We start from the raw sequence: 25050 nt of genomic DNA on the forward strand, positions 1-25050 counted from the left end.
CAGGTAGGTAAAGTGCTGAGTAGCCAGGAAGAGTTAAAATGCAAATGCTCAAAGCTAAGGTAAGAAAGCCATACAGTCTGCTGTGGCATAGGAGCTGAGAGAGGTGGAGATTGGGAAATAGTGACAAGAGGGAAACTTTGGAAGGGGTAAGTGGAGGTATAATCCGAATGAAAGGTAGTTAGTTAGGGCAAGGTAAGTATTAGGATCTCCAGATACAAAGACCTTATAGAACAAGTGAACCTAAGATTCTTTTTTCTTTTAAACACAAAAAACTAAATACCTGGCATAAAGAGGAAGAAATATAAATGAACTGTCAGAGTCCTAGGGGCAGGGATTTTAGTGTGATCATTAAGTGTGTGCCTCTGGTGCCTAAAATTATCAAGTCAAACATTCAATAAAATTTGTTGAATTAAATGGACTAGTTACTAGTTGTGAAACTCAGATAAAATGAACAACTAAAACAGAGCTCCAGATAAGTCCTGTGGGCTATGGTCCTGGCTTCATAATTACATATACTATGGGACAGACATTGCCATCAAGGCTGGGTAATTGTCAGTAACCTTGCACTGTTTTTACTGTTGTAGTACCGGGGTTCAGATTTTAGTTTAAAAGTCAGCCTCTTTGTTGTACAGTTCCCTCAGTCCTCAAGCCACCAGTTCCTAAGTGGTAGTTATTTTAATGCAGAACACACTGTATGTATGCACTCCATAAGTGTTTATTTAGACTGCTGGAATTCTCAAGAAAGGCAACCACACAAGAAATGTTTAAGAAAAAATTTGGACAATTTGGCAGCATTTATCATTGCTAACATTGTTTTCTAGAGTAAACTTTGAAATTGCATTCTAATTTGAAATGGTTCTGGCTTGACAAGTTAACTCTTGAGACATCTAAGTATAGTATTATGAAAGAACAGAACTGTTTATCAACCCTTTATGCCAATGTTAATTTCTTTTAAAAGCACGATTTTAATGTTTTTTATTCCTACAGTGACCCTTAAGATTTCTATGTATGCAATCACTGATGCACATACAAGATGCATTTATAAGCTTATTTTGTAGTTTTAAAGCCAATTGGGAAACGCAATTTTAATTTTGTTACTGAAATAATTTAAAAATATATCATAGAACTGCCTTTTTTTCATTCAAACAGTAAAGATCCAGAAAGAGATTATACCAAGTAGAAACTATTTAGCTTTTATTATAGTCAGAAAAATGAAGCTGGCAACTTAAAAAAGTATTCTTCTGATATATTTAAAATTTTCCATGGTATGTATCCACTGTACATGGTACTGTGTTATAAAAGGACGTTTACATGCATGCATATGTGATATGTGAGCATATCCCCACCAATACTGCCTTCTTTTCCCTCTTTGCAGCCCTTTTACGGCTAAAAACCATTCTGCTATGTATACATACTACATTTTCTTTATCTACCTCTATGTTGCTGACAATTAGGTTAGTTTCAAAATGATTATAAATAGTTATACAATAAATACTCATAGCAAGTGTTTCTGTGACATGATACTTTGGAGCCCCTTGATAAATACCCTATACAGCTGTGTCATGAGTTAGGTCTAGTCTTAGTGTTCTGAGGACACACTATACGGATTACAGATTGCCGCAGTGCCTGTATTAATTCAAATTACCACTGTCATAAAAATATTATTTTATGATGCCTTAAAGAACTTGGGTGATTTATTTAACAAAGATCGTACACACACATTAGCTTTGACATGCTAAAATCTAGAAAATAATCCTTAGGAAATACATAAAAATTCCTGATGACTTGACAGCGTTTGTGCCTCATAACTATAGCCAATGGAAAGGAGCTTACCGGCTTTTATTCATAAGGTCTGCCCCCCGTGCTTTGTAGTAGTCTAAATTGGGGTGAAATTGGTAAGTCACTGGCCGTGGATTTCTCTAAAGAAAAAGAAATACAATAAATTACATATATTAAAAAGATAGAAATGATTAAAATACCCATTTTAATGTCCTATACATATATAAGAGATTTAATAACTATCATTTTTGAATTTTGGTTCTTTCTTTAGCTGATCAAAACTGAAAAAAATTCAAATGTATTTTATTTTAACCTGTGTTATTGTTCAAATAGTTTACTGTCAATAGATTGGTTTTTTAATGCTTTCAGATACTTTTGAATATAATTTTCAAAGATGTGATAAGATGATGGCAAAACTGAGAATTACTTGATCTGTAATATAAACATGAACAATCAAAAGAGGCCAAGGGACAAGTGGAGGAAAAGTAAAAATAATCATGAATATTTGATGACCAGAAAACTAAATACATCCACTAGATGGCACACTGAGTCCTCCTTCTCCCAAAATGAATTCTTTAAAGTTAACAATTTCTATGTCATCTTATCTTATTTATGAGTTTAATAAGTGTCCAAAAATGCGTCAGTCAATGGAAATCTTAGAAGGATGACCATTAAACTTACCAATGCAAACTGACTAGTGCACATTTCCATAATCAGCAAAACCAGCCCTTTCTGCATTTTAGTATTATTTATAGCATGACAGAAATGTTCTTAAATCATTAGGTTGGGTGTGTCCATTTAAATGGGTAACTACTGTTTAAACTGTATTAATTATATGAATGTGCCAAGCTCCTTACAGGCAAATAAAAATTACATATACTTACAATTTACAAAATCTTAACATTTTTACACCATAATTTAATTGTATGCCATAATCTGAAACATGTAAAATTACATACATTCCCACTAAACTGTTTTATAAACTTCTGAATGTTTTCTAATGTCCACCTAGGCATTTAATTTAGGTAACAAGAAGGCCTTTGAACTAGAGCATACACTGTTCTCGTTGAGATCTAGTTAGACACAGAATAGCTGAATTTTATCTTAATAAAAAAACACTGATATGCTTAGACAACAATCCTTGGAGACCTAATTCCAAACACTGATACGCTTGCATGCTGGTGTGGGGTAGAGAGGAGATATAGTTGTTAAGGTTAAATAGTTTGAAATTCATCAAGCTAACAAGATGCGTCTTAATGGCCATGAAAGACCTTTTCTGTTTTTGCTGCGAGTGTTTACACAGCTCAGCGCATTCATCGTTTCCAAGCCAGCCCTAGTCATCTGACAGAAATGACACCCCCTGATTCAGCTACAGCCACTGCTCCATTGGCTTGGTATTCAACACAGATCTGTAATAATCAAGTCTGAATTGCCTTGATAAAGATAACGGATGCTTCCATGACTACCATACTTACTATTAAACCTAACTGCAACTTTTCTCTAGGAATTACATAGGTTACTTATGGTAGCTGATGACAACCTGGACCCAAGTATAATGGAAAAATAAAATAGAGGTTAAAGCCATTGGCAGCTTACATTCCAAATCACATTCTGCTCGTGATCTATTTTAAAAATTAACTTCCACAAACTATAATTCATGACTGATTCTGCTCTTTATTCTCTGTACCTGGAAAATCATTTTGTTTTTGCTAATATGAAAGGCCTTTCTTTTCTGACTTTCAACAAACTAATAAAGGAACATGCTACTTTTTGCTAGAAAATAATAAAAAAGCAATCCCATGGCACGGTTTCCTGAAACATCTTTATAAAGAAATGACAAGCAACTCAAAACATGAAGTGCTGATCTATCTAAGCACTTAAAGCCATTATTAGGAGTAATGACCTGACTTGAGCCATGAATGGGCGCAATGGGCCTTCACTGAGACCTATTTAACTTCCTAGGAGACTTGCTAGAATCACAGGGACACGGTTTTAAGTACTGAAACACTGGGAATAACATAAAAAAAGATGTTGATATTGAATAACTATGTATGAAATACTAAAAATAAAAAGGAATTACTGTTCAAAGTTATTCAAGAAGTCTCCTGTTAAGATGATGTTATTTTTAAAATTAAAAACACACAAACATATAATCTGGACAAGGACTATGAAAAAATATATAGTGGGCCTCCAAAACAAAACTTTACTGATAATTAACACACACAATCTCTTTCTCTCTGTATTGTTGTCTTGTCTGTCTCTGTCTTTGTGACACACACACACACACACACACACACACACACACACACACACACTTAAAGCAGTGGTTCTCGCCTTCCTAATGCTGCAACCTTTTAATACAGTTTCCCATGTGGTGAACTCCAACCATAAAATTATTTTTGTTATTACTTCATAACTGTGATTTTGCTTTGGTAGGGATCATAATGTAATTATCTGATATGCAGGATACTGATATGTGACCCCAAAGAATCTCAACACACGGGCTGAAAACCACAGAGTTACAGAAAAGAGGACATGACTTTGAGAGAGTGAATGTGGGCACAAGGGAGGTGATGCAAGAAGGAAAGGGAAAGGGAAGGAGGAAATGATGTAATATTAAAAAAGGCTATCACACAATAAACATTTCCATACTTGTAAAAATGTGATAAAAACAAATTAAAACTAACTAATTGATCCCAACTATTACTAAGCATACATATATATGCATACATGTGTAAGACTATGTATCAACATGAAAGCAGTTCTTTCCTCAGTGGGATAAAATTAGCAATGAGCAGAGTTCGAACTTAAAAGTAAAGAATTACTTAATTTCCTTATTTTGAACAATTTCTCTGAAACATAATGTATGAGTCATCTTTATATTCTTTAATGATGTATAATTTTTCTCTAAAATATGAGGCATTAGACTTTAACATATGCAGAATCTTATATGAAGAAGTCTAGACCCCATGAGAGTTACAATTTTTCAGGGTACAGAATGTGTTAACACCTTTAATAGCATGTCTTTTTAAAGCTATTTTCACATTCCAGATTTCAGACTACAAAATCACCTTCAAACTCAAGTCTATTAAAAACCTACCAAACACACACACACAGTGGCACGGATGGTCTTGAAGACCAAGTGACTTAGTCTTAGAAGGAAAAGCAAACCAATATAACTAAACCATGCAGCGGCTGCTGGCTTTCCAACATACTTTTATTTTCAAAGGATCCCAAAAAAACTTCCATAAAGGCTTAGTTATAAAATCAACTTAAAAAATAAAATCATCTATCTGTTACAGTAAGTTTTTTTCACTTCTCAGGTCTTCATTATGAGAATTACCTGCCCCGTACTGTAAATCCAGACAAGGGAATTGTCTCAAAAAAATACCAGTTTGAATGCTAAGCAGCCAGTCCTGTAGTGCCTTTAGTAAGGCAAAATCTGTAGGTAGAATTTAAATCTCATGCCTCTGGCCTACTCTACCCTCAATAGCAACATTATAATACTTTTAGCTCAAACTTAACTTTTTATTGTAATACAGACATATTTAAGTGCTAATTCATATGAAGAATAACTAAGTAGAAGATACTGCAAGAAGTATATGTAACTACCAGATAGTATACAACAATTTTTCTTGTTTAGCTTGGTAAAAATCAAATTCACGCAGAAAAGGTCACTACACACAGCACTGTCTGCTTTGACGTCCTCAGTCTTGCCCTTCATCTGGACAAGATTATCTCTTTCCAAATCGCTTTTGAAACCTCACAAGGAAAGCCTGAAGTGCTCATTCCCTTTTGAACACAGAGAATCTTTCAGAGGACTTCTACACGGACACAGGAGAGAGCAAAGAACAGAGGAGCCAGCTTTTGGTATACTGCTCTTAATGTCCCTTTGTACTCGGAGGAGCTCTACAGACACGCTAGAGGGCGTGCACCAGCGAGGCTTGCATGTGCTCAGGCCCTAGCTACTCCTGAGCACGTGGGGAAGAGTCAGTCACATTCTTGGTCTAGTTTCACCACCTGTGAAACTACAGCAGGGACTCATTGACAGTGAAAATAATGTGTCGCACACGTGATAAAATTTCAGTGAGATGGGAGCTATAATAACCTCTGACACCAGAGCACCGACATACACAACAGACTTTGACCTAGAAAGCAGGTATGATAGTATAATAACCTAACATCCCTGATATTTAGTGGGTGGAACAAAGTGATGTTCTGTACTGTTCACATATAAGCTTACAGTAGGTTCTGTGGAACACTACACACACACACACACACACACACACACACACACATACACGACATTCATGCACATGTGCTAGGAAGATGTAGCAAGCAAAACAGATTTTGTATGAGGAGGGAAAGACTGTCTTATTATTGGATAGGAGTATATATACTTACAAAGATTTAAAACAATACAAAACCATACTATTCAGTATTTGTTAGCTTATGATATTTTAATAATCATAGTGGTTACCTACAATATGTTCAAAGTATTGCCATTTTATAGTTTATTGGCCATGATTTTAATAACAAACTAAACTGAAAAAGTTCCTATAATATCCAACAAAACTTTATGTTTGTAGCATAAATTGTGTCAGACATGCAGAAAATACTTGGCAAATGAATTATTCAGGTTTCTTTCTCCTAATACTGTGCTACCAATCCTTAATTTTCATAGCATGCCAGATTAATAAATGGAAGAAATAAGGCTCTGAAGGAAAAACGACACTGTAAAAATATGTGAAATGTTTTTGTTTGATAAAAAATACCTTTATTTTAGTGAATATATCATTTCTTCAATGTTAGGGGAAAGGCAACTGTCATTAAAAAAACAAATTGTGCAGCTGTTTACAAGCAAAAAGCTCTAGAGGAATTTTTCAGGACCCTAAAGGCAAAGCATTCCAGGGTTAGACAAACATATGTTGCAGGTGTTTAGAAGAGGCAGGTGGGAGAGCCTGAGCCACGGCAAAGAAGTTAGTTTAACACTCCATGACTGACATAGCCTTACCACATCCAGACAGAGACGCCACAGCAGAAGCAAGTGCAAGCTGGAAGGCAGACACTCGCCCAAAACAATTATCCCCCCGGTGCCAAGCAGGATACTTTTATAGAAAATAAACACTACCAATTACAAAAAACAAAACAAAACAAACCTAAAGGTATTTTAAAGCTGGAACAAAAAACAGCCTGAAATGGCGATCATTATCCAAAAAAGATAAGGATGAAGCATTGTTGCTTTTATTTAAACAAATATTCCTAAGGAGACAGTTTGTTGTAATATCCCCTCTTTGGTTTGCTAGGCAACATTAGATTTATCATAATTCTCCTAAAGCCTAAGATATTTCTATATTAAAATGCTAATTGTGCCTTTTCTTCTGCCTGTAATTAAAGCTGGAGAATTCTGTGGTCTGATATTCACTGACTGCTAGAGGGTTCACAGAAGGTCTTACCATTCTGCCTCTTATTACCACGTACTACCCCATCATTAGATACAGATACAGTGATCAAAAAGGCAGACATTTTACACACACACACACACACACACCCCAAATATTACTGTTTGGACATTACTGTAAACTCAGACTTTTGTACCTTACTTCTTCCTTGTCATTTATCTAGGAGTTGAGTCTCATACACTACCTATGATTGAGCGCAGCAGTCATTTTGCTATAGTGGTAAAATATATGCTGGCTAGAACATCAAGCCATTCCTTCTCCATATAAGCCAATGTTCTTTTTATAAAACAATTAAAAAACCAATTTAATGCAGCTTAAACTGTGAGGTAATTTCAAATGCTAGCTATAAAATAAATTGACAAGAAATCAGATATTGAAAAATACAGGTTTTTAAAACATTATTTGAAAATATAAAAGGTATGAATAGAATGCATTTGTCCAATTAGTAGATTTGCATTTGAGATAAAATTTTCTAATTTGGTAGTATTCTAGACTATTAGCTCAGCATCAAGATTAAAATGATCTCTTGTATATACAAATATTGCCTACATATTTTGATGAGAAATATCATATTACAAAAGAATATGAATATATTATGAACAGTGAATATTAAAATCATAGAGCAATTAATATATAATTTTAGGTAAAAAAGAAAGTTTAAAAACTAGAAAGCAAAACCAACATTAATTGGGCAACAACAAACAAAACTTCTGAGCCATGCCAGCAATATTTTATATACTGAATAAACCTAATTCCCCAAAGTGACATCCCCATCTATGCCCTGGCACGCCAAGGTCTCAGATGGCAGAGAAGCATTTTAAACCACCTGTGCTTTCTGTGCAATTCTAACTTCATACAATAAATAAATACCAGAAGAGAGATATTTTTCTTTTTTTGTTGTTGTTTATATTTGTGAACTTTGTATGCAGGTGGATGATAGAATAATGCACTCCTCCAGCCCATGCTATATTTGATATTTATATATACGAAAAGTAGAGGTTAGCTGTCCGACTTCTCTTTGTCACGAATACTGGGCCTCAGAGGATCACCCTGCAGGTAAGCATGCTCTTTCCCATGACTCCACTTTTCCTCCTTCATTTTCCTTTAGTGTCCACTGAGCAGAGGGCAGGGACTTTAGTGATTTAAAGAATTTCAAATTCATTTGTGTGTTTCTGAGAATGATTCTCTCCTTTCTAATAATTATTGAATTCAAATGATAAAAACAAAGAACAGTTTTAAGAATAATTTTAGGGTTTCTAGACCTTCGTGTATAGACTGTGGATCTTAAGAGACTTGAGAACCCTGGTTTCAGGAACATTGCCCAATTTCTTCCCTTTTAAGTGTCAAGGTAAGAAACTGAAGTACTGCACAATAAGGACCAGAAAAGGAACCTAGCACAACCAAGCTTTTGATGAAATTTTGGAAATAATTTCAATGATAGAACACCTTAGTATTTAAAGATCATTTACTAGAAAAATCTATTCACGTAGACATTTTTCCCTTAAGATGGTTTTTAGTTTACCACAAAAGTATGAATAAATAACTTTGTGTTTCTAAGTGAATGGAGCCCATATAATGTCAACTAATGAAGATTAATATACAAATCCAAATGACAGTATTGGTGGGTGTGCCTAATTCTTCCACAATAAAGTAGGTTAAATTGGAGGAGAAGACAGAGTCCAGCTAAGTTAGACTTTAGAATGTCTTGACTATTTCACTCTGGATTCATGTGGTTTTATGTAAAGAACACTGGTATCTGGCACACAGTTCTGGAGAAAGTAAACAAACTGGCAAATATTTTTCTTTTAATAACTAAAGATACAGCTCAGCTTAAAAATCAAAGTCCCCTCAAATGTCTAGTGGTCATAAAGAACACATCAGTTTCAGGGGACTTATAATGTCTAAGCTATTGAGCTTACTTTAGCTTAAATTTAGTTCATTAGATAACTTTATTTTTTGAGATTATAATTATATATTTATATAATTGATACAACTTTATATATTATATGTAATTTATACACATATATGCAATTTACTTATCTCTTCTCCTGCCTCCACAAGCCCTCCCATATGCTTTCCCTTGCTTTTTTCCCAATTCATGGCCTTTTACCATTACATACACACACACACATTCCTATTATGTGTGTGTGTGTACATATATATTCCTAAATATGACCTGCTCAGTCTGCATACTGTTACTTGGATGCACAACTGGTTGGTCCTGGATAGCCACTTGGTGTGCTCCTCCCTGTGGAAGACTATTTCTTTCACTTTCAGCACTTTTTAGAAGTTTGTAGTTCTTTGTGTAGGGCTGAGGCCTTCCCTGTCCACTTTGGCATGTCTACTGGTGTCATCCTTTTCCAGCTCATGTTTAGGCAGCCATGTTGGTGAGACATGGGTGAGGCTTCTGACATATCCATATCTGACATGGATAGAAGACACAGTCTAATAGCAGAAGCCCTGATCCACTGACTCTTAACAATCTTTCTGTCTTGTCTTTGGCAATGTTCTCTAAAACTTTGTTAACAGTTTTCTCAACTTTATTTTCCATAGTGTTTACTGAAAAAGTGTATTTAAAAAACACAAGCTGATGGAGTTAAGGCTAAACTTGACAAAACTGTCAGTGATGAAGGCTCCGTCCGCCTTCATGTTAGATGTTAGGTGTTGGACCTGTTTGTGATCTGGCTTTTTGTCCTTATATTTTGGTCTACATTGTCACACTCACCAATTTTGTTTTAATATATATCAATATTAAAAATGAAATATTTCAAATGCATTCCATTTAAAGCAGACAGAGTATGATGAGCCACGTGCTGTGATCTGTCTTTGGAGAAGAACACCATATGAGAAATTTTGAGAAGACAAAACAAACAAACAAACAAACAAACACCCAAAACAACAACAACAACAAAACCAACCCAAAACCCAAAACACAACAAACAAACAAAAACTAGGTACAACTGTAATTTATTTTCATAAACTCAGGAGGATGCATCATTACCTCTATCTTTTCAGCTGCTGTTTAGAGAAACCTAGTCTGATTTTCTTACAAAGGTTCTAACTGAATGAATCTACTGCATGTCCCTCTTAGTAAGGTGAGCTATTGACAAGAAAGAAAGTCAGCTTTTATTACAAAATCAACTATGTAGTTGACTTTATGGGTACATCTTGCTGGGCTCATATGGCCAACTACATAGTAAGTAATAGTAACAATGAGTCAAAACTAAAATTTCAACATGTATTTAAGATATTCAATTCAAAAGGAATTGGACTTTGATTGAACAAGAGAGACTTTGTTATTGAAAAGATAACATTTTTATGTCTTAAAGTATTTCATTAAAGATTTAATGTGTGTTTGCATATATACACATAGTTCACTAAAATTAATGTAATTTATTATTACCATTCCTTTAGCATGAGAAAACAAAGCCTGAAACATTAATAGTCTGAGTACTCTGTTAACTTTTTTATTCCTTTCACATTTCCTTCTTTCTTCTTCTGTTTTTCTTTTTCTTTTCTTTTTTGCCTCTAGGATCTTTATTTCAATTTGACTTCATCTTAGGCAGGGACGGGAGGTCCAGGGCATTCACTGGGCTTTCTCTGTTACTTTTTAAGTTTATTTTTTTATTTTAAAAATTTTTTTTGGTTTTTAAAAAATTTATTCAGATTATAACTCAATTGTTATCCTATCAGTTGTATCCCCCCATTCCTCCCTCCCTCCCACTCCCACCCTATTCCCCTCCCCTAGGTCCATGACCTAAGGGGATCTCCTCCCCCACTTTATGGTCACAGGCTATCAAGTCTTATCTTGGTAGCCTGCCTATTCTTTCTTTGAGTGCCACCAGCGTTCCCCACGCACTTTTTCTTTATTAGTTTACTCACTTTACTTCCTGGTCATAGCCCCATCCCTTCTCTCCTCCCAGTCCTCCCCTACCTCCCTCTTTTCCATCCCCTCTCCCCTATTCCTCAGGAAAGGGGAACACCCTTTACCATCCTCCCAGCTTATCAAGTTGCATTAGGACCGAGCATGTCCTCTTTGCCTCAAGGGGAAAGTGATCGAAAAGCTGGGAACAAAGTCCAGGTCAGAGAGAGGCCCCTGCTCCCACTATTAGAGGTCCCACATGAAGCCTGAGCTGCCCATAGGCTACATCTGTGTAGAGGCCCTAGGTCCTGTCCATGCATGGTCCTTGGTTGGTGCCTCAGTCTCTGCACGCCCCTCCGAGCCCTGGTTAATTGGCTCTGTTGGTCTTCTTGTGGAGCTCCTGTCACCTCCAGGTCCTTTTCTCCTTTCCCCTACTTTTCCACAAGACTCCCTACACATTGCCCAATGTTTGGCTGTGAGTCTCAGCATTTGTTTCGAACCACTGTTGGGTGGAACACCCTAGAGGACAACTCTACTAGGCAACTGTCCTCAATCATAGCAGGGTTTCATTATTAGTGTCAAGGGTTGGCTCTCTCCTATTGAGGGGGTCTTGGGTTGGGCAAGGCATTGGTTGGACATTCCCTCAATCTCTGCTCTATCTGCTCCATCTTTATCCCTGCACATCTTGTAAGCAGGATAAATTTTGGGTCAAAGTCTGTGGGTGGATTGGTGTTACTTTCCCTCTACTAAGAGTCTTGTCTAGTTAGGGGAGTTCTCTTCAGTCTCTATGGCCCCTGCTAGTAGGAGTCTCTGCTAGAGTCCTCATATCCTCCACTGCTGGTGGGAGTGCAAACTTATACAACCACTTTGGAAATCAATCTGGTGCTTTCTGAGAAAATTGGGAATAGCTCTACCTCAAAAGATTTACTCAAAAGATGCTCCACCATACAACAAGGACATTTGCTCAGCCATGTTCATAGAAGCTTTATTTGTAATAGCTAGACTCTGGAAACAACCTAGATGCCCCTCAACTGAAGAATGGATAAAGAAACTATGATACATTTATACAATGGAATACTATTCAGCTATTAAAAACAAGGAAATCTTGAAATTTTCAGGTTAATGAATGGAACTAGAAAAGATCATCCTGAGTGAGGTAACCCAGACCAAGAAAGACACACATGTACTCACTTATCAATGGACTTTAGCCCTATAGAACAGCATTAATGTACTGCAGTGAACAGACCCAGAGAAGATAAGTAGCAAGGATGATCCAAGGGAACATGTTTAAATCTCACTCAAAAGTAGAAAAAGAATAGAGAGGGGTAGTGGTTGAAGAGAGGGAAAAAGGTAGGAGAGGGAGTGCAGAGAGATCTGAGGGTGGAGATCTGACCTGGGAGAGTGAGAGCAGGAGGATATAAGGCCTATAGACTTTGGGGGATGGTCTGATGTATTTTGATGCTAATTACTGCTTGCTGTCTCTGTGACCCACCTTTTGACCAATAAAAGGTCATCACCTGGGCAGGGCAGATGAGACAGGTGTAGCTAAGGTTCCCAGGCTTAGAGTGAGACAGCTGAATCCTGGGAAGAAGAAGGAGACAGAGAGAGAGAGAGAGAGAGAGAAAAAGAGAGAGAGAGAGAGAGAGAGAGAGAGAGAGAGAGAGAGAGAGACAGACAGACAGACACACACACACACACACACACACACACACACACACACACACACACACACACACACACACACCTGAGGAGAGAGAAGAGAAGAGGCTATCATCATGGGTTAGATGGAAGAAAAGCATGTGGCCGGCATGGATGGAAGATTTGACCCAGATGAAGAACATTAGCAAGTATTTGGGATTATAGATGGGAGGTAGCTTGATAGAAGTTATTAGAAACAGATAGCATGGGACAGGGTATAACATACCTGCCTCACTATGGAAAGTAGTTTAGAGGATTAATGTCTGCCCTGCCCCAGGTTAACTAAGGTTATTTTAAAATACAACAGGTGTCTGTGTCTTGGTTGATTGCTAGCAGGCATACTGAGTAATAATAATTATAGGCCTGATAATAAACAATTACTAGGCCACTACTGATAATTTAACAACAAGTAGTGCCCAACGTGGGGCCTAACAATACAGATAACTTAAAAGCAACAAGTGGTGCACAACGTGGTAGGCATAGTAATATTGGTAACTAAAAGCAACAAGTAAAGAAAAGAGAAACTGTGGGAGGAGGCATCTCTGTGACAAGCTGGAGACCTAAGTCAGAATAGACCTCTTCCTCCTTTTTAAAAGATACAGTTTAATTTTGAGTGTGGTGAAAAGTGGACGACACAGATTATAATTTTCAAAATTCCTGGTTACATAATTAGTAATGAAATGGTACAGTATATTAACATGCTGTTTTGGTATAGTTGTATATATGGACAGTTTAAAGTTATAGATATTATTTATCATTAAATAGGATAGATTTGCAAAATCAAATTGTAAGTGCTTACAAGGCCTCAAAGAATGGCAAGTAAATTTATCCTTCCCTCACTGCACTCCCATTGATGTCTACTCCTTCAAACTGCCACTTCCTCAGAGAAGTCTTCCTAATGTCCTTTGTAAGACAAAATCCTTGTTTTCTTCCCCAATACCATATACTTCAGTCCTTACGCACCCTCTGCAGACACAGCACTGTTGCATTTAATTATTTGGTTCTGTCATCCTATAGGATGTGACACCTAAGGGTAAATCACAACACCCCTGTGGCACAGGGCCACACAAAACGTATTTAGAGACAGATTCATGGATGGGTGGAAAAAATGGGATGTTTCTTCCCATATTCTTTTTTTTACAGTTTTTCTCCCCATTCCTTCTAGGCTAGTTCTTCCTCTTCTAGAAATTAAACAACCACTGTCTTCCACCACTGATTTAATCATACATTTTTGGTTTTAAAATTATGTCTATCTTCTCACAATTTCCTGGTAATACTACTAATGAAGTCCCAGGAAAAACTTCATGCCACACTGTGATGGGTGCTCTTTGTTGTCAGCTTGACTACATCTGGAATTATCTAAAACAAAAAAATGGAGGGGCACACCTATGAGGGATCTTTGTTTAATTTGAAGGGAGAGGATTTTTTTCCTGACAGAATTTTTCTGTGTAATAGCTCTGTCTGTCCTATTAAGGACTATTCAGTCTATTCCACTGCTCTATGCACAATAGCTAGAAAATGGAAACAACCTAAATGTCTTTGAACTGAGGAATATATAACGAACTGAACTTACTTATACACTATGGAATACTTTCAGCTGTGAAGAAAAATGAAATCATGAACTTGGCAGGTAAATGGATGGGACTAGGAAAGATTGTATTGAGTGAAGTAAACCCAGACCCAAAAAACCAAACAGTGTATGTTCTCTCTTACCTAAAGCTCCTAATTTCAAAACTTCAGATATGAAGACTTATCCTAGATCATCTGCAGAAAGCAGAAGAGTAAAAAGGGACCATTGTTGGGCTAGGAGGTTTGGGAGCAATAGAGAGGGCACAGCAGCGTACAAATGATCTGCTCAGGGAACTGGAAAATGGGGAGGCTCTTTAGGGAGGCAGGAAGGAGGCATATACAAAAGGAAGGAGGAAGGTAAAATAACAATAAGGATATCTGAAAAAGTAGTAAGAAATTATACTATTATCTAAAAAACACTATAATGTAGGTGAATTTGTATATATAAACATATATAGTTAAAATGAACTTTTCTCTTTTTTGCTGACAACGCTCCTTCCAAGAGCCAAAGACCATCAATAAAACCCCCAATACCAGGCATGAGAAGCCTTCTTTTGAGCTGTTAATCAGGGCTGTTCAGGGAACTTCAAAAACTTAAAGCCTATTGCTGATGCCCTTGGTTGGCCCCAGAGGTAAAAGATAAGTCCTTATTGCTAGAGACACCATGCACTTCAGACACAAGGCCCAGAGGCTTCTAAGCTGGAACTAACTTGAAAGTCTCTCCCTTGAGGACTAGGTTCCATGGCACTAGAAGGTACCGTGCTAGCTTCCAAAGGAGGAAAGCAACTGATAGTACTACCCATCTGTGATACCTCTGAAGAACAACAGTGACCAGCACAGTGCAATAATCCTAGGGGTCCAGAATTAGCACATGGATTTTGGTGGTAACTAAAATCTCTCCAATTGGACTTAAGACTTGCTCAACAAGAGGGCAATCATGCCTGACACTACAAATCTGGCTAGCTACCCAGTGCTAGTTAAGTCATGGATCTGGCGAACCTCCAAACAGCTCTTTAATAAACCAGCATAATTCACAACAATTTAAACATTTGTCTTTATGTTCATAGATAATTATAGTCCTTACCCCTCATCAAGGAAATTTCTCTTTGCAACAGACAAATCCTCACATAAACTTGAAATGGATCAAAATGCAGAGTTATGGAGCTTACTCCCAATGGATATGACTGCAAAACACTTGCCCACCTAAGGCTCAGGAAACATTCAGGAAGAGGGGAGGAAAGATGTTTAGAGCTGAAGGATCAGGGAGTCTGCTGTGAGATTGTGTTTCCTATCCATGTCAGAAGCCTCATCCATGTCTCACCAAACATGGCTGCCTAAACATGAGCTGAAAACAGATGACACCAGTAGACATGCCAAAGTGGACAGGGAAAGCCCACAATGCCTCAGCCCTACACAAAGAACTACAAGCTACTAGAAATAAAAGTGGAAGAAATAGTCTTCCCTAAGGAGGAGCACACCAAGACCAAGTGGCTACCTAGGACCAACCAGTCATCCATGAAGACATGCATCCAAGTAACAGTATACAGACTGAGCAGGTCATATTTAAGAATAAATATGTATACACATACATATATGCATGTAATAACAGTGATAAAAGGCCATAAATTGGGGGAAAAAGCAAGGAAAAGTGTATTGGGAGCACGTGGGGAGGCAAGAGAAGGGATAATTATATTATATTATATTATATTATATTATATTATATTATATTCTCAAATAAACTAAGTTTAATAGCCTAGACATTATAAATCACCTGAAATTGATGTGTTCCTTATTAACACTAGATATTTGAGGGGACTTTGATTTTTAAGTTGAACTGTATCAGAGGTTATTGATTAAAAAGAAAATATTTCCTAGTTTGTTTACTCTCTCCAGAAATTTGTACCGGATACCAGTGTTTTTATATTAGCACATGATTCCACAGTAAAATAGTGAAGACATATAAAGAATCTACAGGCAGCTAAGAAATGCTCAGTGTGGAAGAAATAAGTCTTCTTGGGGGAAGAACACACACACACACACACACACACACACACACACACACATCTGTGTGTAACAACAATTAATGAAAAGAAGCCATGAATTTGAGAGAGCCAGGAAGGGTATGTGGGAGGGCTTGGAGGGAGCAAAGAAAAGGGTAAAATGATAGTCTAAAATATAAAAGAAGTACTAATAAAATAAGGAAGTGGAGAGTGAACAGCTTTATTCCACATTCAAGTTTTCCCCATCAGAGAGGATCTATGCATGCAGTTTACCAACTGCCATCTTTTTTACAGCTGACCCTGTGGCTTGCACCAGCATGCATGCATTTTCATTTGTAGGTCTGAAAAACAAAGAAGATATTGTCTGGCAAGATATTCTTGTTATATTTGACATATGTGGCTTACAGAATTCTCTAGTACTAAATATTAGACATCTTCTCTATGAGAAGAAATGTGATGAACTGAGAGGGACACTTTCCTTCCACTCAGCTCAGCATCCAAAGAAAGCCAGAGAAAGAGAAATCACACTTTAATTCCCAGCTCCACAGTAAAGAAAGTGAGGTGGTTGGACAACGTGATCGGAATCTGGCTCCTGCCTTTTTGCCATAATAACTGAATCGGCTTCTTCTATTTCCAGCACTGTTGCAAAACTGTTGAATGTTAAGCAGTGAAGTATGGCATGTGGTAAACGCATGTTATCTTCCAGTATGTAGCTTAGCTGTTCCATAGTTTTAGTGACACCTGCTGAAGAAACTGGGGAGTCCGGTTTTCCCTCAGCTATGATCTCCACTAATACAGGGTTTTGTTTTTTATATGCTTTTTCTAGTCTTCCTCTTTACTGGCTTTATAGTAATAGTTATTTTACTTCCACTGTTTCCCAACCTGTATATTGTTTATAGCTTCTTATTTATGTACAATATGACCTTGTATGCAATGAAGTATACTTTATGGAAAAATATGTCAGTTTGCAGGAAAGAATCTGATGACTCAACTTCTGATTACTGAAACAGTATGTGGTTAAAGGATGTTAAGATGTTAATATCCTTATAACAATGAATGAAGACAGGAAAAAATTTTACAATGTAATTTTCAAAAATTAATTTTATTAATAAAGGGATTCTGAGGTACTTAAGAGCTATGAGAGTTAAAATTGTAAAAGTCATATAAAGCACCTTTGAGCAAAGATATATAAAGCCTTGTTCAAGAAAATAGATGATCTCCAGGTTAGAAAGACTTGACTGTACCCTTATATACTTACTACTATCTATAGAGAGATGCCAATCAAAAGCACTAGCAAAATAAATTCTGCTAGTTAACAAAGGTTCAGACCATAGCAGTTTGTTATGCAGAGGTGAAAGACTTATCATGAAGGGATGCCGGTCTCAGTCTTACAGCTACCTTAGAACTTACTATACATCAACAAACAAACATGACTGGCTTTACATAGCCAAATAGCTGGCGTTTGTGTCTGGCTTGTCTTGACTAAGACTCTTGACAAGATCAGATTTCTCAAGTCGTAAGACTGAAGATCATAAGCTTCCTGTAATTTTACTTTTCTCTTTGGAAGAGTGCTCTTAAGAGCCTCATAGAAAAAAGGAACACAAATACTTTCACTTTATAGGCAGCCACTGACTGCTTGCCCAACCTGCTTCCTCTTCTTTCTTGGTATACAGCTCAGGTACATCGGAAAGCCTCATGGGGTTAGGAATGAGTTCAGTTGATGAACATGAATAAAATGATGCCCGTCACCCACAGGCTTCACAATAAAGCCTTTGGAAGCACAGATGTCCATGCTGTTTCTTTATCTTGTTGGGGATGCCAAGGTACATGAGGACCTTAGATGATGGAAGTTGATGTGCGAGACCTGGCATCAGCCCGAGGAACTGTGTAACTGCGACACTTTCCCAAAGTTTCAGTGTACTGTTCAAAGGATGAAAATCAGAAATCTATTGTGTTAAGAAGCTTAACCAATACACAGCACACAGAAAACAGAGTGACGCTTAAATATCTTAATAATAAAAAAAAAAACCAAAAAACCAAAAACCAAAACCAAAACAAAACAAAACAAAAAAACCAACCCAGTGTTGTCCAAAATGGTTTTCTTCTGTATCCAATTCTTTCTATAAATACATACTTACATTTTCATATTATTATCCCCCCCCCCTTTGTGTCCTTTCCTCCAGTTCACACTACCACTTTGAACTTTTTGAGCTCTTTTCCCTCTGGACTGATCTCTCCTCTTTTTGTACTGTCTTCCATTTAATGGCAAACACTGTAGTTTCATGGTTAATAAAAACACTCTCAAAGGTCAGTAAATTTCATCATATGATAAAATTGCAATTACTATTTTTACATATTTCCCCCTGTTTCAATCACACTGAGTGTCAATTCCTTGGGGGGAATCTAAAGGCCTGACTTGGCAAACTAATTACTATCATAATATACCAATATTCAAATTCGGTATTCTATTCATGAATAAATGAGAAGTTATGGTTGGAGAAATCAGGTTCACACTAACTGTCCTAGGTCATTTTCAGTTAGGGACAGTGGGCAGTGGGAAAGTGGAGTAGTCACCACAGTTTGCATTAGAGAGATGCAACGAGAAGCTAAGAAGGAAGAAGACTGGTGGGTCCAGAGTGAGAGCAAGAGCTAAGATATGTCTGGATTATGGCGATTTTACTTCTCCATCTTGGGCCTTGGGGGAAAACCAGGCATACATGACCTCTAGTGTTTTAACCAGCTATAAAGAACACATTAGAAAATGTATGGCACATCTATCACTGAATGTATTAAAGGACTGACTTAAGCCTCAGGACCATTAAGAAAAAGCACTGTATTCAGATTAAACAACATTACTGCAGAACTAGGACGTTACAGTCTGTCTTCTCAGTGTTCCCCAAAAATGCCATCTTGCTGTGTCCTCCTGTGGCCAAAGGGGTGAGCTAGGCATCTGTGTGTCTTTTCTAAGGTACTAGTCCCAACTATGAGGATGGCCCTCATTATACGAGGACCAAAACTGAAGGATCTTTTTCACCAGAGCAGTTCAGGTGAACATCAATAAGGACAAGAGAGACACTGCATCTTGCCTTGCCGCCTAATCTGGGGAAAGAAAGTTGTTGGCTTAAACTCCTGACCTGCTAAATACCACAATCCCAGGATCAGTTTTAAGGAGAAGCTATCTCTTCACATATTTTATTATACTGCTACTGAAGAAACAAACATCAAGTGTTCTGCACCACAGTAATGTATGTTTTTGTTTAGAAACCAGATACATGTGAAACCCACACTAATTTGTTTTGTATGCTGCAAAATATATGCATAATAGAATTTTAAAATGAGATGAAATGAGTACATTTAAATTACTTTTATAATGGTTTATTTATGTTTTTGTTCTGAAAAATGATTTTTTATCAATAGCAATAGAATTGCATATGCTTCTCTACTCTTTTTTGGAAAAAAGATTTACTCATTTAAAACAAATTTTTTATTAATTTATTCTTGTTACATCTCAATGGTTATCCCATCCCTTGTATCCTCCCATTCTTCCCTCCCTCCCATTTTCCCCTTATTGCCCTCCCCTATGACTGTTCCTGAGGGGGATTACCTCCCCCTGTATATGCTCATAGGGTATCAAGTCTCTTCTTGGTAACCTGATTTACTCATTTTTATTTTATGTGCATGAATGTTTTGCTTGCATGTATGTAAGTTTACCATGTGCACACCACGCCCACAGAAGCCAGAAGATGGGAGTTCAGTTTCCTAGAACTAGAGAAATAGTTGTTATATATCATATGGATGGTAGGAACTGAACCTGAATCCTCGGTAGAAACGGCAAGTGTTTTTAATTGCTGAACCATCTCTCTAGCTCAACTTCAGTAAGGTGTGTGTGTGTGTTGTTGTTTTGCTTTTGGTTTTTCAAGACAGGGTTTCTCTGTATAGCTCTGGCTGTCCTGGAACTCACTATATAGGCCAGGCTGGCCTTGAATTTGGAGATTGCCTATGTCTTCCAAGTGCTGTGATTAAAGATGTGTGCCCACCACTGCCCAGCTGTTTTTGTTGTTTTGTTTTGGAGATAGGGTCCTTCTATGTAGTCCTGGTTGGTCTTAAATTCTAGAGATCCAGTGCCTCTGCCTCCTTGAATGCTGGGATTAAGGCTATGAGCCATCATACTTGGATAAGAGCTAAACAGAGAATTTCTCAACAGAGGAATATTGAATGACTCAGCAACACTTAAAGAAATGTTTAATATCCTTAGTTATCAGGGAAATGCAAATCAAAACGATTCTGAGATTCCATCTTACATCCTTCAGAATGGCTAAGATAAAAAATTTAAGTGAGGGTACATGCTGGCGAAGATGTGGAGAAAGGGGAACACTCCTCCATTGCTGGTGGGAGTGCAAACTTGTACAACCACATTGGAAATCAATATGGAGCTTTCTCAGAAAACTGGGAATAAGGCTACTTCATGACCCAGGCATACCACTCCTGGGCATATACCTGAAAGATGCTCCAGCATACAGCAAAGACATTTGCTCAACTATGTTCATAGCAGCTTTATTCAAATTAGCCAGAATCTGGAACAACCTAGATGTCCCTCTACTGAAGAATGGATAAAGAAACTCTGGTATATTTACCCAATGGAATACTACTAAGCTATTAAAAACAAGGAAATCTTGAACTTTGCAGGCAAATGGATGGAATTCGAAAAGATCATCCTGAGTGAGGCAACCCAGAGCCAGAAATATTGGCATGGTATATACTCATTTATATGTGGATATTAGTCCAATACAGATGTCCTCTGAGAGACTCCACTCAGCATGGGATTGAGACAGATACTAGGAATCAGAGCAAGACTCTAGGCAAGGATTGCCAGTCGTATAGAACAGTTTGGGGATGGAAGCAGGGGTGGGTTGTCAGGAGCTCCACAAGGAGACTATAAAGGCAGGCAGATCTGCATCCAGGGGGCCTGCACAAGCTGATGCACCAATGACACTGCAAACAGAGAACTTAGACCCCCCTGTTCAGATGTAGCAGATGGACAGCTCATTCTTCACATGGGGAAGGGGTGGGGGAGAACAGGAGACTGCTTCTGACATGAACTCTGAAGCCTGATATTTGATCACTGCCCCTTATTGGAGAGGCCCTGCAGACACACAGAGGAAGGGATGCAGGCTATCCAGATGAGTCCTGATAGGCTATGGTCAGATGGTAGGGGAGGAGGGTCCTCCTCTGCCAGAGGTCTAGGGGAAAGGAGTAGGGTAGAAGAGGGAGGGATTGTGGGAATAGGAAGATAAAAGAGAGGGGATTACAATTGGGATATAATGTGAATAAATTATAACACAATAAAATAAATCCCCATTAAATGCTATGTCAATGCCAATTTTACTTTAGAAACACTAAATCTGAATGGAAGAAAGAAATTGTTGGTTGCATCTGTATAGTATTATGTCATAGCTCACTAATTATGCTAAGATTCTTAATACAATTGCTAGTTTCTTTAATGGCAACAGAATCTTAAAAATCAGGTAGACCCCATTTCTACGTTTTCAAAGGCAGACTCAAATCTGATTTTACCTTTCCATTCGGAAGTTTATGAACAAAGTGACAATTTGTTTTCAATATTCCAGGTATTCTTTGAGACTTTATAAGATGTGATATACCCAAATTACCTTTAGCAAGAATGCCATAAATGAACAAAACAGTCCCAAAATATCCCTTCTCCAAAGAATGTTTTCTCCATAGAATAAACTTCGGTAGAAAAGCTCTTACTTTCATTATTAAAACATTACCATCACCCTTGAAGGGACAAATTGTTTGCTTAAAGAAAAACAAATCCAAACATCTGAGTGGTACCTTATTACTGACAGCCAACTACAGCACCAGAGGTGGAAGCAAACTTGAAGGGATATTTTTTTTAAGAAATTATATTCAGTGATCCCTTTTCTGAATAAATTACCAGATACTATCAAGTGAACCCACAATGGATGCTTGTCCTTCTTATCTCCCTGGCAGTGTATATGTGCTATCTTAACTCAGAAGTCCATTTAACTGGGCAAACCGAAACTGCAAAGGTGCAAAGTGAAAGCAAATAGGCCAACACATAAGTCCCCTTTACTCCTAGCGGACCTCACAGGCAACGAACGGTTGGCTCATACACAAAAACCCTCCACTGCTACCCTCTACATTAAGCAGTAAAACTAACTAAGCAGTAAATTTTGCTTCTTGTCTTTAAATCAGGTAAGTATATATCCCATTATCTTTGTATAGTCACTGTGCATGAACATACTGTACTTTGGAGGTCACTGATTTAGCACCTGGGCTTCTGTTTTAGGGGTTGGCTTTCAATCTGTATAGGAACATTCCCCCCCCCCCAAGTCTAATAACCTTTTCAAAGTATTGTCCATGGCCTGCTAATTTTGGCACAGTACAGAATTCTAGGCCTCACTGTAGGTTTATTTTTAACTAGATTCAGAATGCATATCTAAAGTGCTCCTTCTTATAATTCACTGTATTAAGCTGCATACTCGGTGTGTCGGGGAGGGTGCTGTGCCCTCTGTACCCAGCACAAAGGAGGCATGAGTAGTTGTTGAACCGAACTGCAATGGATACAGTAACTTCCTGTCTGGCAAGAACTTGAGGTTTTTGTTTAGGTTATTATAGTTGTTCATCCATCCATTCTGACAGATATTCATAACAAAATAAAACAGATAGAGGCAATGTCTTCATGTAATCGATGCACTGCCAAAGACATACATTTAAAAGCCACAGAGCAAGTCTGTTCGTTATCTACTATGGGGAGGGGACAGGAGGCCACTGGGTTTCACTGAAAGCTGGAAAGACAGGGCGATCAGCCAGACGTATATGCTTTGAGTGGCTGCAAATGCTACTCACCTTTCTTTACAATTCCATTCACCAAGATCTCTGACATAGTAAGACTTTAGGAAATTTTGGCTAAATGAATAGAATAGTTCTTTAGAGAAAGAAACTGTAGAGAAATTAAACTATAAAGTTCTTTTTCAAAATTAGCAAATATAACCAAGTAAATAAAGAATTTTCCCAAAGTTTCTTTGGGGGGTGGGGAGGCAGTGCTGGGGAAATCTATGTCACTATTAGCAAATGGGGGCCTTTCACAGAACTAAGCTGCTTTGGTGTGGAGGATCTGAATAGTCCACACACATGAATGTTATGGGACACAAGGATTACCTTAGTGATTTGTGCACTCCAGAATTTACTTATATCTCACAAAATAGTAGTCATAAAGTGACTGAATTAGATCTATTTTAAGACTCACCTTTAAAAATATTTCATTTGTGATTCTTTTTGAGAACAGGTAATTTATCAACTTTCTACTGCTATAGAAAGTATCAGAAAGGCTCTACTGAGCTCAGTTTAAGAGACTTTGATCCATGGTCAATGGTTTATGCCCATGGTTCATGCACTTGTGGGAACATATGGTAAAGCACAACATTGTAAGAAGCTATAAAAGAGACGGAGTAGCCTCTCTTTCAAGGCACAGCCCAAGACTCACAGACCTCCTTTAAGGCTCAACTTATTAACGTTTCCATCATCGTCTAACAAGATAAAAGGACAAATACATCTTTGCCACCATGGCCTTCGGGGAAAACTCAACATCCACAACACAGTACTATCTCAGGTATTCACTGGAGTTGAGTGAACTGGTTATGGTTAATCTCTTTGACACTTAAATGTATGAAGATATGAGTAAAATGACAAGGAAACACTTAGAGGTGACTCTTCTCTTTTGAAGAAGCTGCTTCCTACAATGAGGAAAGTGAGTAGATAGGTTGTGATAACACTTGGAACTAGAAAGGAGTTTTGGAGAAAACAGTTGATTATGGCCTCACTTGACACCTCTGTAAAACAAGGAATGGATTTGAATAAAGGCAGAAAAAGGCTATCTATTTAGAGGGCAGCACATCAAGGGCAGTATCCCAGGACAGTCACTTCACCCTTTGGCTCCGGAACTCGGAAAATCCTTTCGCTATGATGGTTGTGCAGATTTTATGGCTTCACAAAGACACATGCATAGAAGCCTTAATAGTCTACTCAGAGTAAGCATTTCTCCTACTCTCCCTACACATCTACAGCTTCTTTACTTTTAAGACACTGAACACAAATCAGAAGATCAATTTGTAGACTTTTAAGTTATTATTTATTAATCAGAACAGAATTAATTTATGTATTTTAATATCTTTTTCAGTTTTCCAAGGAAATATTATTACCATTATAATGCACTGTTTCTCAATGGGGGAACCCATTCCTTTAAAACATACAAAGCAATCATTTCTATGAAGTTTCATAGCTCTTCTTCAGGTGCTCAGGATAAAAATCACTCAGCTTTCCTGGATTGACTGAAGGTATAAACAAAGACATGCTTATTTTCAGTATGTATTATAATGGTGAAAAAACTACTTATAGGTAATAATCTAATAATCCCTGGAACGTAATCTCTTTCAAATGGCTTTTCACTTGTAACACAAAGTATTTAACTATGCTGGATAAGAACGTGCCATTATATAATGGCAGATTCTTAATCAGAGTTTGCAAATACACGAGGTTCTAGGGAGAGAGTGGATGCGGCCACTCTTTTGGTCCCTGAGGGGTCTCCAAATGACTCTAGATAGATAACTGCCAAGTCCAGCCTGGCCAGTTGCTTGAA

The 25050-nt window shown here is 37.5% G+C and overlaps 1 protein-coding gene across 1 annotated transcript in view; it reads right to left on the bottom strand.

Moving 5' to 3' along the window:
- The window catches only part of Tbc1d5 (TBC1 domain family member 5), a 414735-nt gene that overhangs the window by 77200 nt on the left and 312485 nt on the right, over positions 1-25050 (bottom strand). Inside the window, exon 16 of the mRNA XM_051153048.1 lies at positions 1834-1919. Within this exon, the coding sequence (XP_051009005.1) occupies positions 1834-1919 (86 nt within the window). The remainder of the gene's footprint in view (positions 1-1833; positions 1920-25050) is intronic.

Source organism: Acomys russatus, chromosome 11 (genome assembly GCF_903995435.1).
Source record: "Acomys russatus chromosome 11, mAcoRus1.1, whole genome shotgun sequence".
NCBI lineage: Eukaryota > Metazoa > Chordata > Mammalia > Rodentia > Muridae > Acomys > Acomys russatus.